A 13,767-nucleotide genomic window follows, 5' to 3' on the forward strand; every position below is an offset into this window, starting at 1 on the left:
TGGATTGAATGGGAACCAGAGGGTAAACTGCACATCACCAACATTTGGATCAACCAAGTCTGATCACACTGAGGGACATCACCATCTGTGAGTCAAGACTACTGTAGCCCTCCTTACATCTGCATCTGCCATCCAAACAGAAGTAATGGACTTGTCATTCAGTGTCACCCTTCATCATTGGTCGGAGATTACAGAAGCTGTCCACTGAATTGCCCTCCCACATGTTGGCCATTAGCAGTGCCACACTGATGACTGTTTTCAAAGTGGTGCCAATCACGAGGAACACGAACTGTTGATGACTAGCACTGCATTAGATGACAAATATAGGTTCTGCATTACCTCGGATGACCTCTGTCACTAAGGGAGAGATTAAATGAGAGAAAATACATTATGACATTGGTGTTACTGCTACTGTGAATGGTGTAAGGAGCCACTAGAAGTGTCTTCAGGTCATTTCTGGTAGTGATTCAGGGAACTATGATGATACAGTGGTACATCACAGACATATTGCCTCCTCATATGTCAACTCTCATTAGATAGTATCCTGGTACTGTCTAGTGGCAGCACAACACTCATCCAATAAGGTACATGACATATGAACTTCCTACATGATGTTAAGTGGCTACTTTGGCCATGTTCCGCAATCTGTCCCCAATAGAACATATGTGGGACCAGTTTCATTGTCAACAGCATCCCAGTACCAAAGTTCATTTTACTGAGGGCCAGTTACAACAGTTGTAAGTCAACTTATCCCTGGAGATGATTCAACAGCCACATGACATCCTCCTCAACCAACTGTAGCCAGACTCGAGATGGAGCAGTGTCTGACTGATATAAAACCCCACAGCCTTTCTACGCACAAAGTTTCATTTTGCTTCCTTCTCTCCTTCAATGTGCTCTCTATTTTTCATAAGTGAATGTAAAAATGGTGGGTGACATGACATTTTTGTTGTCATGTTAACATTCAGCACAGAAGCACACGAATAAGCCACAATTTTTTTTCACCACTGGCTCGTGTCATTAGTAGATACCCATTTCTTCATGTAACAACCAGGCGTATCAGGGCACTCAGCAATAAAAGGAAATAATGGAGCTGACATATCAACCACGGAAGTCTGTAAAGGTGACAGAGCTGAAAAATGTATCACTCCCCTATACGCTGAAACCTTTTCCCTAAGTCAGAATGGAAGGCGAGAGAAGTCTTATTCCATTGTCTCTATATAGGTTATTGCTTTCTGCTACAGTGGGAGGATCTGCCCATTGTGGTGTCAGTTATGTAAACAGTTTGTTACATTACATTTTAAAATTTAATGATAGTCCATACTTCAACCTACACTTTGAGGCTGGAGGTTTTAGTGTCTTGTACAGTGGCTGTCTCATACAGTTTTAGAGCTGATGCCTAAATTGATAGTAGAGAGAGTGAGAGGGGGGGGGGTGATTCAGAGAGAGAGAGAGAGAGAGAGAGAGAGAGAGAGAGAGAGAGAGAGAGAGAGAGAGGGGGGGGGGGGTGATTCAGAGAGAGGGAGAGATTTAGAGAGAGAGATACAGTGATCTTCGTTTCAAGGAAGCAGGTATTTTTCATTATGTTGAAACTTTTACAGGTTTCTTTTAAAAAACCTTGTCTCATAAAAAATGTTATATGGGCATTAAAGATCCAAGTGTTGTGCCTTCAAACAAATATATCAGCAGCATCATCACTATACCCTAACAGCAACACTGCAAAATTTGATACCACACAAAACCAAATGGGGGGGAGAAATACATAAGATACAGAAACATGCAAGTAAATGCAGCAGGATTAACCCTAACAAGAAGCAACATTAAAGTCATTTCCCAAGGAGCTACTCAAAAATCTTATATGTCTTACTTGAATCCCAAGATGAAGATAAAGATATTATGTAAATGTTCTATCCTTCCATCTCTGTGGCTGGTAGTCGCAAGCCATTGTTTCTCCTCTGGAGCTGCTTGGTGTGAGTTGCTGTAATATTAAAGGTTAAACTTTTTGCAGTGGTTTGTTTATGTACCTATTTAGTCACTTTCTTAGATGTATCAGGACTTGCAAATATATATACTTAATTACGACCGTATCATCAGCAAAAAATTTTTTGGGAAATTTTCCTTTGCCTCGGACCAAGTCACTGATGCACCTATACCCATAAGATGCATAAAATATTTTATCATAACTTGAAAGACAATCTGTTATTCATTATTTGATTATCTCCACATTCATACACAGGTAGGGTTGTGTAGAACAGATAACAGAATGTTTCCACTTATATAATTTTATACTGATGATCAAGAAGTGAGAGCTATAACAATATAATCATAGGCTAATTTTTGAATAATGGAATTTCGAATCTTTCAGCTACTCTGTATCAAAATAATTTCATATCTCTTTCATAGAAATCTGTATGAACACAATAAGGACCTGTGGTACCACTAATCATTTCTGTAAAGCAAAAGGTAGCCGAAGGGAGAAGAACAGAAATTCTCTGGGGATAGGGAGAGGCAAGCAGTTATTTTTCTTTTACAAGAAATCACTTTTTAAGACTCATGTCTTAAAAAAATGGTGTGTTTAAGTTTTTGCATTGTGTTTCTGGACTAAATCAACAGGCAAGACTAGGCAATGCCAAGAAAGCAACAGAAGTGGAATAATTTAACACACACAGAATATGATGTGCAAAATATAAGGCATTCAGTGTGTAGCATGCAGTTCAAGTAAAGTATGTAAAAAAACAAAAAAGTTTGTAAGTCACTTATTTATATTGCCACTATTGGTATTATTGGTATGAGCCACTGAAATGCCACACATAGAGTGAACTTTAAAACTAAAATTTTAACACTAGTTAGAAGTTTTGTTGAAGCTCTGAAGAGACAGAATTGCTCTTTGTGACAAATGAAAAATTCTGTGGTTCGGCAACTTATAAGGGACACAAAACTAGTGAGTGTGTTCTGCATCTACTTAATACTGTGTGTGTATCACTAAATAATCACTCAGATGTATCTAATATAGTACTGTGTGTTACAATGCACAACAGTTGATCACTATAATAATAAACATCAAGGAACCACAAGAAAACAAGATTAAGTTATAACAAACATGGGTCAAGCAATAGTAAACATTACAGTACCATATGAAAACACTTAAGTCAGTACACAGTCTCATTTATGAATGCAATTTAAATATATATTAAATGCAAAAACAGTTTCAAAAATAAATGAATGTAACCAAAATTTGAGAAAGATGCTTTTCTTCAAGAGAGGTAACTATTTCTGTAGCTACAGTGGAAACCACTAATTAATGAAACAAGTGACCTGTCAAAATGATAAAAAAAAATTAAAATGTAATCCCCCCCCAAAAAATTAAATTGTCAATAGATGGTGTCATGATAAGACACAGCAGATTCAGAGCCAAAACTGAATGGATTAAGTTTCCATTGCTCCTCTCACAAAGATCAGGCACATATCGTTATCCAGCTGCTCCTAACATTAAACAAAACATTACATGAGCCTTAAAGCTTCCATTATTTAATATGTGTACAATCAATTTCTGAATGCAAATTGCAAAAGGGGTATTCAAATGCACAGCTGGCCATTTAAAGAGTGACACCATGAAGATGGCATGCAACCATAGCAAACTGGCATGAAGCGTTCTAAATGCTAGGATATGCATACAGTTAGCATTTTGGTGTACCCACACAAAGGAGGAACACCAAATACATTCTGGAAATAGGGGACGATTACGCAGCATGTTTCTCTCCTTGCTATATGGGATCGAACAGCCATGTTACCACAATCAAATCCATTCCCTGATTCAAGGTACGAAGAATAACCACATGGACAGTGCAGCTATATCTGGAGCACCCTAGATTGTAACCACAGCAAAAATTGTTGCAGCTTTCCTCGAGGTGCCAGCAGAGAGATGCATGCTGACAGTGGTGCACCCACTGGCAAACCTGAGCATAGGGATGGCGCTATGTCTTCTTTTCAGGTGAATCCCAGTTCTGCACAGTCTCACAATGGACATATGCCCATGTGGAGGCTCAAAGGAGACTGAACATTGCAAGGTAGGATACTGCTGACATATGGGACCAACTAACTGGCCTGACGGAATTAAGTGCCACATAATATACAACACTATCACCTTTGATTTGCTTAGCTAGTAATTTGGACAGCCATTGTTTACATTTCTGAGTTAAGGCTGATGGCTGTGATAAATCTGGTCTGCAATATCGTCTTTCAAAGAAATAATGCAAGATCACATGTTTCCTGTGCTGTCCTACTGTACCACAACACAGAGGGTGCTCAACTGTTGGCCTGGTCAACTTCTTCATCAGCTCTCTCACTAATTGAAAATGTCTGTTCACAGGTTGCCAACAGATCTGCATGTCACCACTTAAAAGGCCACTATGTTACGTGAACTCTGGTAAAGAGTTAAAGTAGCATGGAATGATGTACCAGTGTATGTCTTCAATGCTCATTTCGATTCAATGATCAGCCAGTTAAGAGCCTTTGCTGTTATTCTACATATGCATAGTAAGTGAAATTCCACTCTATATTAGTGTACAGTGACAGGCGAAAAATGATCCAAGATAGTGTAGTACGTGTATCAAAAAGCTTTTAGTCCCTCATTATAAATTTACAATGGATTCAACTGTAAGCCAATAATTCACCCAGAAAAAGGCTTACATTTCAACAGTCCAGACAATCGAATCAAAGCTAAGAAAAGAGACAGAAAGTTATGAATTTATAAATGAAAGGAGGTTTATGTACAAACTGCACAAAAGGTTGAATGACTTAATTGGCTCAATACAATGCAGATAAACAAAATCCTGGCACAACGTTGAGTTATGTGGTTAAACATTATGAACTTTTGACTTAGTTCTTCCCATTACTATGTTAAGCAACTAACAGCACCATACAGACAAACTTTCTGAAGTTGCTGAACATGATGACAAATAGTGGCCTACTTTTCAAGTTATTTGCCATTTCTCTGAATGAATTTATGCACGCTCAATTTCACTTTAAAAACTGCTGAGCAGCATTGTGTTTCCCAGCTGCAGCAATTTTGTGAATGGATGAAAGTGAAGACACTATACAAATCAGGAGAGTTGTTCACAGAAGGAGGAGCTGCATGACTTACATACAGTATTATGAGTATGTCGAACTGGGTAGGACATGCACTGGACATGATTAATAAAGGACCAATGTGTAACACTTACATTGAAAGACACAGAATTTAATCAATGAGAAGAGTGCAGGTTGATTTCAGATAAGATCTATTGGATCAGATGAAAGAGAACAGTTGACTCATCGAGAACATAACAAAATTGAAGAAATCTAATGTGAAAAACCAGAACACCACCATCCCAATGGTGTGATCTAACACCAGACTAGGACACTTTACGGCAGATGGCTGCCAGTTTCTCAGAAATGAAAATCAGAGGCCTTTTCTTTCTTATAGCAATGCTATTTATCCTGATAAATAATGTTTTCAGGTTGAATACTTCCCAGAGACATATACACCAATGATGTGTTCTTTGATAAAATATGCATTCCGAATTAAGATTAGCACAAGCACTTTTAACCCTAGTTTTGCACACAAGCTAACTGCTCACTTTAATATAAATAACAAGGAAGGGAAAAGCAGCTAGTGGAGTTAAACACCCAAAATAAATAGAACATATTTAGAGTATGTGAGGAATGGCAAGCTGTTTTAGGAAATAAGTAAGTGTTCTGATCCTACTAAACACATATACTGTATGTAATATACACATGTGAGATTTACATGATGATAGAGTTCATGGATTGTGCTGCTAAGAATTCTATTCAACACAGAACCACAAACAGTATACAATGCCAACATATAGTGAACACACAACAACACAGCACAAATAGTATGTTTTCCTGCTTCCCCACTGATATACTACGATCATGTGAATCTGGTGACAAAGTGTCAGAACTTTGCAAAGAGATGCTTAAATTTTCAAATTCTTTTAATCTGAACTTCATTTATAGCTGCACACTTCCAGCTCTGTTCATTGATACTAGTTCCTTAATTCTTTTTGACCACCCATCTCATTATTCTTGCATACTGTAATTTGTATTTTTACATCTTCATCTATAAACTTACTCTGCATGCTGCTGTAGGGTGCATGGCAGAGGGCATCCTGTACCATTGTTCCACTGGCAAATGGGAGTGAGGGAGAACAACTGTCTATATGCTTCTGTAAGAGTCCCAATTTCTCTAAACTGTCATCATTCTTCAGTCTGTCAGAAACACTGGTTAAGTAATCCTTGTGTGTTGATCAAACCTACAGAAACAAATTTAGCAGCATGCTTCTGAATAGCTTCAATTTCTTCCTTAAATCTGACAGAGTGGGGATCCAAAACACCCAAGCAATACTCAGGAATGGGTTGCAAATGTGTTCCTGTATGCTATCTCCTTTATAGATGAACTGCACTATCCTCGAATTCTCCCAGTAAACTGGAGTTGAACCATTCACCTTTCCTGCAACTGATCTTAAGTGTTTGCACTATTTCATCTTGCTCTGCAAAGTTACACATAGATATTTAATGTGCACGACTGTTTCAATAATTACACCAATCATTCTGTGTTTCAACACTGCAAGATTGTTTTCCTACTCTCCTTGACTAACTTACATTTTCCCACATTTAAAACAAACTGCCATTCATCACAACAAACAGAAATTCTCTCCAATTTGTAACTGTATGCTGCTACGGTCACTCAAAGATGATACTTTCCCCATACTCTACTGAGTCATCAGCAGCCACAGACTGGTGCTCACCATATTTGACAGAACATTTATCTATACAGACAACAAAAGCATCTTTGTCTCCAATGAACACTCACCAGCAAGGACAATGTACTGCGTTCTATTACTTCTTCGAACAACTCACATATCTGAGAACCTATTCTGTATGGTTGGACCTTCATTAAAAGTCTGCAATGTGGTACTGTGTCAAACGCTTTCTGGAAATATTTATGCTCAAGAATTCTGCAGCACACTGAAATTAGGGGTAATAATATGTAATTTTTTGGGTCAGTTCCTTTTACCCCTCACCTGTACTTTTTTCCAGTCACCTTGGACTTTTTGTTCGGCAGGAGATTCAAGATAAACGAGAGCTAAGCCAAGCTTCTCCCATCCAATTTTACTTCTTATCTTTTTCTTTCTCTTTCTTGCTCCTAGCCTCACAAACATTTTCATTAATCACTTCTATTTTCTCTTCATGGCAACTTTCACCAAGTACCTCTTCTGGGTGTGTTTAAAAGTAACTTATGTTTTCTTACAATCTCTACAGTTACCAAATCAACACCTTCTTTTAATTGGTCACCATTTGCATACAATCCACTATCAACTGTTTGTGTCTTGAATTTCTACCATAGTTTCCAACCTCATGCTTTTTGATTGGGTTAATAGATGTCTCACCACCATATTTCTATACTTTCCATTCTTCTTTCCTCTAGTCTATGAAAAATACTAGTATACACTGTTTCAGTTACTGCATATCCAATGTTATTTTCATATTTTTCAGCTAAACATATACAATGTCTTAACTTTTGGTAAGTACTTTCTTCTGCTGCAGTTAAGCTATCATAATGTAATATAGAAATCAGCTGTACTAGCAGTAAAACAAAATCCTTGACAAGTGATCTGGTCTGACAAAGAGAGGGTCTCAAGGCCCTAATAAGATCATAATAAATAAATAATTCCCACTGTGGAACAAGGTCTCATTTATCATATTTATAGCATGGGAGAATAAATGCAGTAATACAGTGAAATATGATAGCAGTTTTGCAATTTGTAAAGTAATCTGTCACTATGTCCACCATTTAGTAACTAAACTATTAAACTATGAATAAACTGTATATTATTACCTCTGTGTTGAACATATCTGGCTGATAACCTTTCATTACTCTTTCGACAAAAGGGCTGACAATAGGCGGCGTTGGTATTTTCAGACGCCCCCCGTGCCCCATAGGCCGTTGCTCTTGGTCCACTGTGGATGACTGGACAAGTTTCATGGGTCTCTGATGTATAGATGCTGCGTTCAGAGGAGCCTATTGACAAATAAAATACTTATAATGTCCTGCATTTGCTGGACATGATCAACAACTCAAATTTCAAACTGATTATTAGTAGGAACATGTCTGGTAACCCTAAGAGTTATTAAACAATTACTACCTGACATGGAAAGACTCTTTCCATATAATAATCCAGTGCGGAACTGCAGTTCCATCTCCTGCATTCTAGGTCACAGGTAAAGATAATAAAATTTAAACAGAATGGTATCCTTTAAATTTCTCATCTTTAGAATGCTCTTACACTGTTTGTCAATATATTCTCAGATATGTTTAATACCTGTTGCCCTCAAGTATTAAAAAATAAAATGAAAAATAAAGTGACTGCCAGGAAACACGATCTGGTAAGCTGTGCACAAATGGTTCCCACCTGACCTACAGAGAAAAATAGGACTATCCTACTTGTTTATTTATTTATATTCTCTTTGCATCAAGCCATCACAATGGCTTTTGCAAATGTCAGAAATAATAGTATGAACAATTACACATACAAAGTATGTTATATACTGCAGTTGTTACATGTTATACCTATTTTATACATCTGTTACGTGGCAATTGGTATTGTATTGATTCACGTTATAACTAGTTTCTTAGAATTTGCTTAAAGTTCAAATCATTAGACAATTGAAAATCTGGGATGGAATGTAACAATATTATGAAAAGGATAGTTGCTGCTCACCACATAGCGGAGATGGTGAGTCACACATAAGCGCAACAAAAAGACTGTCAGAATGTGAGTTTTAAGCCAACAAAGCCTTCATCAGAAATAGACAGAACACACACACACACACACAAAAGCACATGTGCACAAATGCAACTCACATACACATGACCACAGTCTCTGGTCTGAGCAGCAATAGACTGTGGTCACATGTGTGTAAGTTGCATTTTCATTTGCTCATGTGTGTGTGTGTTTGCGTGTTTTCTCTGTTTCTGATGAAGGCCTTGTTGGCCGAAAGCTCACTTTTGGACAGTCCTTTTGTTGTGCCTATCAGCAACTCAGCATCTCCGTTATATGGTGAATAGCAACTATCCTTTTCATAATATTCTTACAAATTAAGACACTGATGTATGGGCTTCGGTCTGTCATTTTAAATGTTGTTCTTTTCCAGAAATAGTTATATTTTGTCCTGGTGTTGTGATCATGTGCATCACTGCACTTGATAACTTCTGTTGGTTGGCTCGTAAAGAATGTAACTAATTTAAATACAAGTATATATAAAGGATATATTGTCAGGTATTCATGCTGCACGAACACTTTACAACATGAATCTCTATGGCCCACTCCATTTTCCTTTCTAGAACAGCAAGATTCTTTTTAAGTTGACATTAGATGCACAGCCCCTTAGTTCAATCCAATAATTAAGACAGGGATATATTGTTCCATAATACAACACTTTCATTGTTTGGGTAGGAACTACCTTTGTGAATTGGATAAGGAGATGTAAGGAATTACTTACTTTTCCACATACACTATCAATTTTCATCAACATACATAGCCAGAAATTTACAGCTCATAGTTTCTGTTGCTGAGATGTTACATACATTATTTACATTGTTGTGGGTTGAACTAACAGTTTTAAATGACAGTAAGTGAGATTTGGTGACATCATAGACATAAACAAACAATTACAACCCCAACAAGAATTACACAAACTTCTGGTACTACTGAGGACCAAATATTTGTTAACACACCCTATACAGCAAAATGTGTAAATACAAATTTTAATGATCATGAAGCTCAAGTGGTAGCCCTCTCAGACTGCTAACTACCCAGACAAAACCATAAAAAGGACTGTGACTACAAGAAGTTTCAACACACAAAGCACAGAAACATTCAATCACTTGTTATCAAGAGAAGGGTGGGAAGAAGTTTCTCAGTTGCATAACACCAACAAAAAGTTTGAAAAGTTCTCTGACATCTTCAACTATTATTTTGAAATAGTATTTCCTCTCAAAACAAGGGTGGTAACAAACACAAATCTAAAAGCAAAGTCAGGGATAACAAGAGGCATAAAAGTCTCAAGTAACACAAACAGAAAATTGCTCAGTTACAGAAAAAACTGCAACATATCCCTTTTCCATATCAGTTTTATCACAAAATACATGCAAGTGTATGGAAAAGTCATATGTCAGGCAAAAATATTGGCCAATGATAAGTTTGTATCAGAGTCGGTAAATAAAAGCAAAGCAATCTGGAAAGTAATAAAGCAGGAAGGAAATAGTAAAAAGGAAACTATCACACTGAACTGTGACAACAGGGGAATTACTTACCTGCAAGAGTTTTGCATATCTCTTCAGGCAGCACTATGAAGACAATACAACAAATCTAATAATTAATAATAAGAAAGATAGCACAATAACCAAGAGAATAAAGTAAATTCTTACCTCCACTCAATCTATTTCTGTGACATATCCCTGAACGAAATCATTCACATAACAAAAGCCTTCAGAAAAACGTCCTCAGGAATTGATAGTATTCCAGACTTCATCATAAAGGAATGTATTATAAACATTGCAACACCCCTTGCTGAGATAATTAGCTCATCTTTCTCAACCGGAACCTTTCCTGACTGTCTTAAAATTGCCAAAGTGATCTCTATTCATAAAAAAATGTGACAAAGCAAATTTGGAAAACTATAGACCAGTCTCATTAATATCAGTTTTTGCCATACTCATTGAAAGAAGTGTGTATAACAGATTAATGGAATTTCTGAATAAGAACAAAATCCACACGGTTTTCAGAAAATAAATCTATGACCAATGCCACATGTAATTTCTTACAAAATGCTCTAGGAGAACTGGAAATAAACAAAATGATGCTGGTATTTTCTTAGCTTTTGACATTTTACATTTTAGACCACAGAATCTTGCTGGAAAAACTCCAAAAGTGTGGCATTAGAGACACTGCATTAAAAGTGGTTCTCCTCATACATGCCAAATCGGAAACAAAAAGTAGTAATAACATATGAACTACACATGAGAGCACTAGAACATACTTTTCAGCTGCAGGAATAATCAAAACTGGAGTCCCTCAAAGATCCATTCTCAGGTTTATTTTTTTGCTTCTGTATATAAACGACCTAGACGTAAGCATAGAACCCCAACTAAATACTTTGTCTGCAGATGACACAAGCATCCTTCTTACAGGGAAACATAAACACAGCTACAAGAAAACATAAATAAAGCTACAGACCACCTAAATGGCTGGTTTGGAGGAAATAAACTAATAATAAACACTTCCAAAATGACTGTGCTTAATTTCTGTTTGAAAGGGGAAGCCTGCAACACTTAAGTAAAAATAAAAAGCTGAAGGAATTACACCCTCACTGGAAACAAAATTTTTATGCATATGGCTTGAAAATGATTTTAAATGAGAGACACATAAAACAAAAATGAATACAACAATGAAAAAAGTATGCTACAGCCTATGCTTACTTGCACACAAAGCAAGCTTCCACATTGTTACAATTGCATACTTGGCCCAGTTCCACAGTATTCTACAGTATGGAATTGTATTCTGGGGTAGCACAGCTACTAGATCAGTAACCTTTCTGACCCAAAAAAGAGTTGTAAGAGCAATGCACCATGCAGAACAGACTGACTCATGCAGGCTGCTCTTTCAGAAGTCTTCCATCCTCCCTCTACCCTGTATTTTTACTAGTGTAAATACACGAGGAAAAATATCAAAGAGATAAATCAAAATTGTAGTGTACACAAACATAATACTAGACAAAAAGACAAACATCATGTTCAGGACAACAGACTTTAAAACTTCAGTACAAATGGTGCAATACAAATGTACAATAGTCTGCCTCATAAAAGTTATTTCTTCATTTTATGTGTTTCACAAATCCCTAAGGGCATTCTTATTAGATCACTGCTTCTATTCAGTGGCAGAATTTTTAAACCGTGTGAAGTACAACAGACATGAAGCAAGAATACGCATAAACTACTACTGCTTCTAGAGCAAGATCAAATACATATAATGAATTTACTGAAATGTTAAAAATAAATTTTTAAGTTATATGTAACCTGTGTGTGTGCACGCGTGATGTGCAAATGAGATCCCACAATCTGTAGAGATTTACTGGATGAATAAATATATAAAATAAACAGTTTTTCTTACACATGTTCAATGTGAGCCCATTTGACAAAGGACACACATGGAGTTAATAGGCAAGTTCTTCCCAAACCTTGATCGATGTGTCTGGAGTAACTGTTGCAACAACTACTTCAGCCCTGTTCCTCAAGTCAGGTAGATCTGCTGGTAACAGAGGCATATGCACGTGATTCTTTATGAACCCCCAAAGGTAAAAATATGCACAGTATCAGATTGGGTGAAGCTGGAGGCCATGTGAAACAAGCTCTGTCATGCGGCTGCTTACATCCAATCCAGTGATCGGGTAGAACGTCGTCTGATCAATCATAAAAAAAAGGAGAGGAGGAGAAGAAGAAGAAGAAGGGGGAGAGAGAGAGAGAGATATAGATAGATAGAGAGAGAGAGAGAGAGAGAGAGAGAGAGAGAGAGAGAGAAAGTTATGCCAGTGAGGGGGCGCACCGTTATGCTGCCAAATAATGTTAGCTTCTCATAATTGAGGGAAGAGCCTTAGTTCTAGTGGACCAAAATAACAAAACATCAGTTACAGCTGCTTCACTCAAGAAGGAAGGCCACAATATGGCACACAAAAATTCGATTTATGGGAGTCTCATTGCAGCTGTACCATCTCATTCGATTCATGGGAGTCTCATTGCAGCTGTACCATCTCTTAAGGATTTGATGACCCACAGATGTGCACATTATGTGTGTTCACATCACACTTAGGTGAAATGTAGATTCATTACTGAAGTAACACAATTCAGAGAGTCTTCATCATGCAGCAACATTTCATTTGCTACATTGGCATGTAAACTGTAGTCTGTAGGCTTTGGAGCTTGTAACGACTGCAAACAATAAGGACATAGCTGCAAGCATTTCCTTAAAAGTCTCCACCCAGATGTAACTGCAATTTCTAATTCAAGACTAGTCTTCCAAAATGATTTCTTGGGGCTAAGTGTAAAAGACTCTCTCTCTTCCTCGATTGTCCCGTACTCTTCCCTTAGCAAAATGGTTTCGTCTATTATTTGTAATTGTAAGTCAACTGTAATAAGTACTAAAAAACCTTAAAATGCTGATATTCACTTTGAAACACAAAGTAATTTTTGCCCATTTTGACACATTTTCATTAGCTGCATGTATAAGATAGTTACATGAAACTATTAAATTCTTGTTCAGACATTATTTCATTAAACTTTATTACTCACTGTGTAATTTAATGAAAGCCAATGATATTGTACATTTGGCTTTTATGGAAACATTTTCTTTCATGAAATATTACTAATTTACTACACATTTCGTCAGAGGAAATTTCCGATGCTGCAAAAAATTGTTTGTTTCTAGATTGTTATAGTTAATTAAAAGTCCTCTTTCTCCTCGTTTCAACAAACATTTTTCTTCTTCCAGAAAATTCAAACTTCAAAAGTTATTCATGTACAAAATCTTTGTGTTCTACAATTTTCCACTCTTAAAATGTAATTACAATGGAGTCTCATTAGTATGTCCTTCATTGCTGCATTTTCCCTTATAGTATGTCAGTTTCTGGAAGTCCTATTCCCAACTGCAT

The 13,767-nt window shown here is 36.9% G+C and overlaps 1 protein-coding gene across 1 annotated transcript in view; it reads right to left on the reverse strand.

Annotated features, from left to right (window-relative positions):
• Positions 1–13,767, reverse strand: part of LOC124613913 — a 132,397-nt gene that overhangs the window by 22,618 nt on the left and 96,012 nt on the right. The window contains exon 7 of the mRNA XM_047142665.1: positions 7,901–8,083. Coding sequence (XP_046998621.1) covers positions 7,901–8,083 — 183 coding nt within the window. The remainder of the gene's footprint in view (positions 1–7,900; positions 8,084–13,767) is intronic.

Source organism: Schistocerca americana, chromosome 1 (assembly GCF_021461395.2).
Source record: "Schistocerca americana isolate TAMUIC-IGC-003095 chromosome 1, iqSchAmer2.1, whole genome shotgun sequence".
NCBI classification, from domain to species: Eukaryota; Metazoa; Arthropoda; class Insecta; order Orthoptera; family Acrididae; genus Schistocerca; species Schistocerca americana.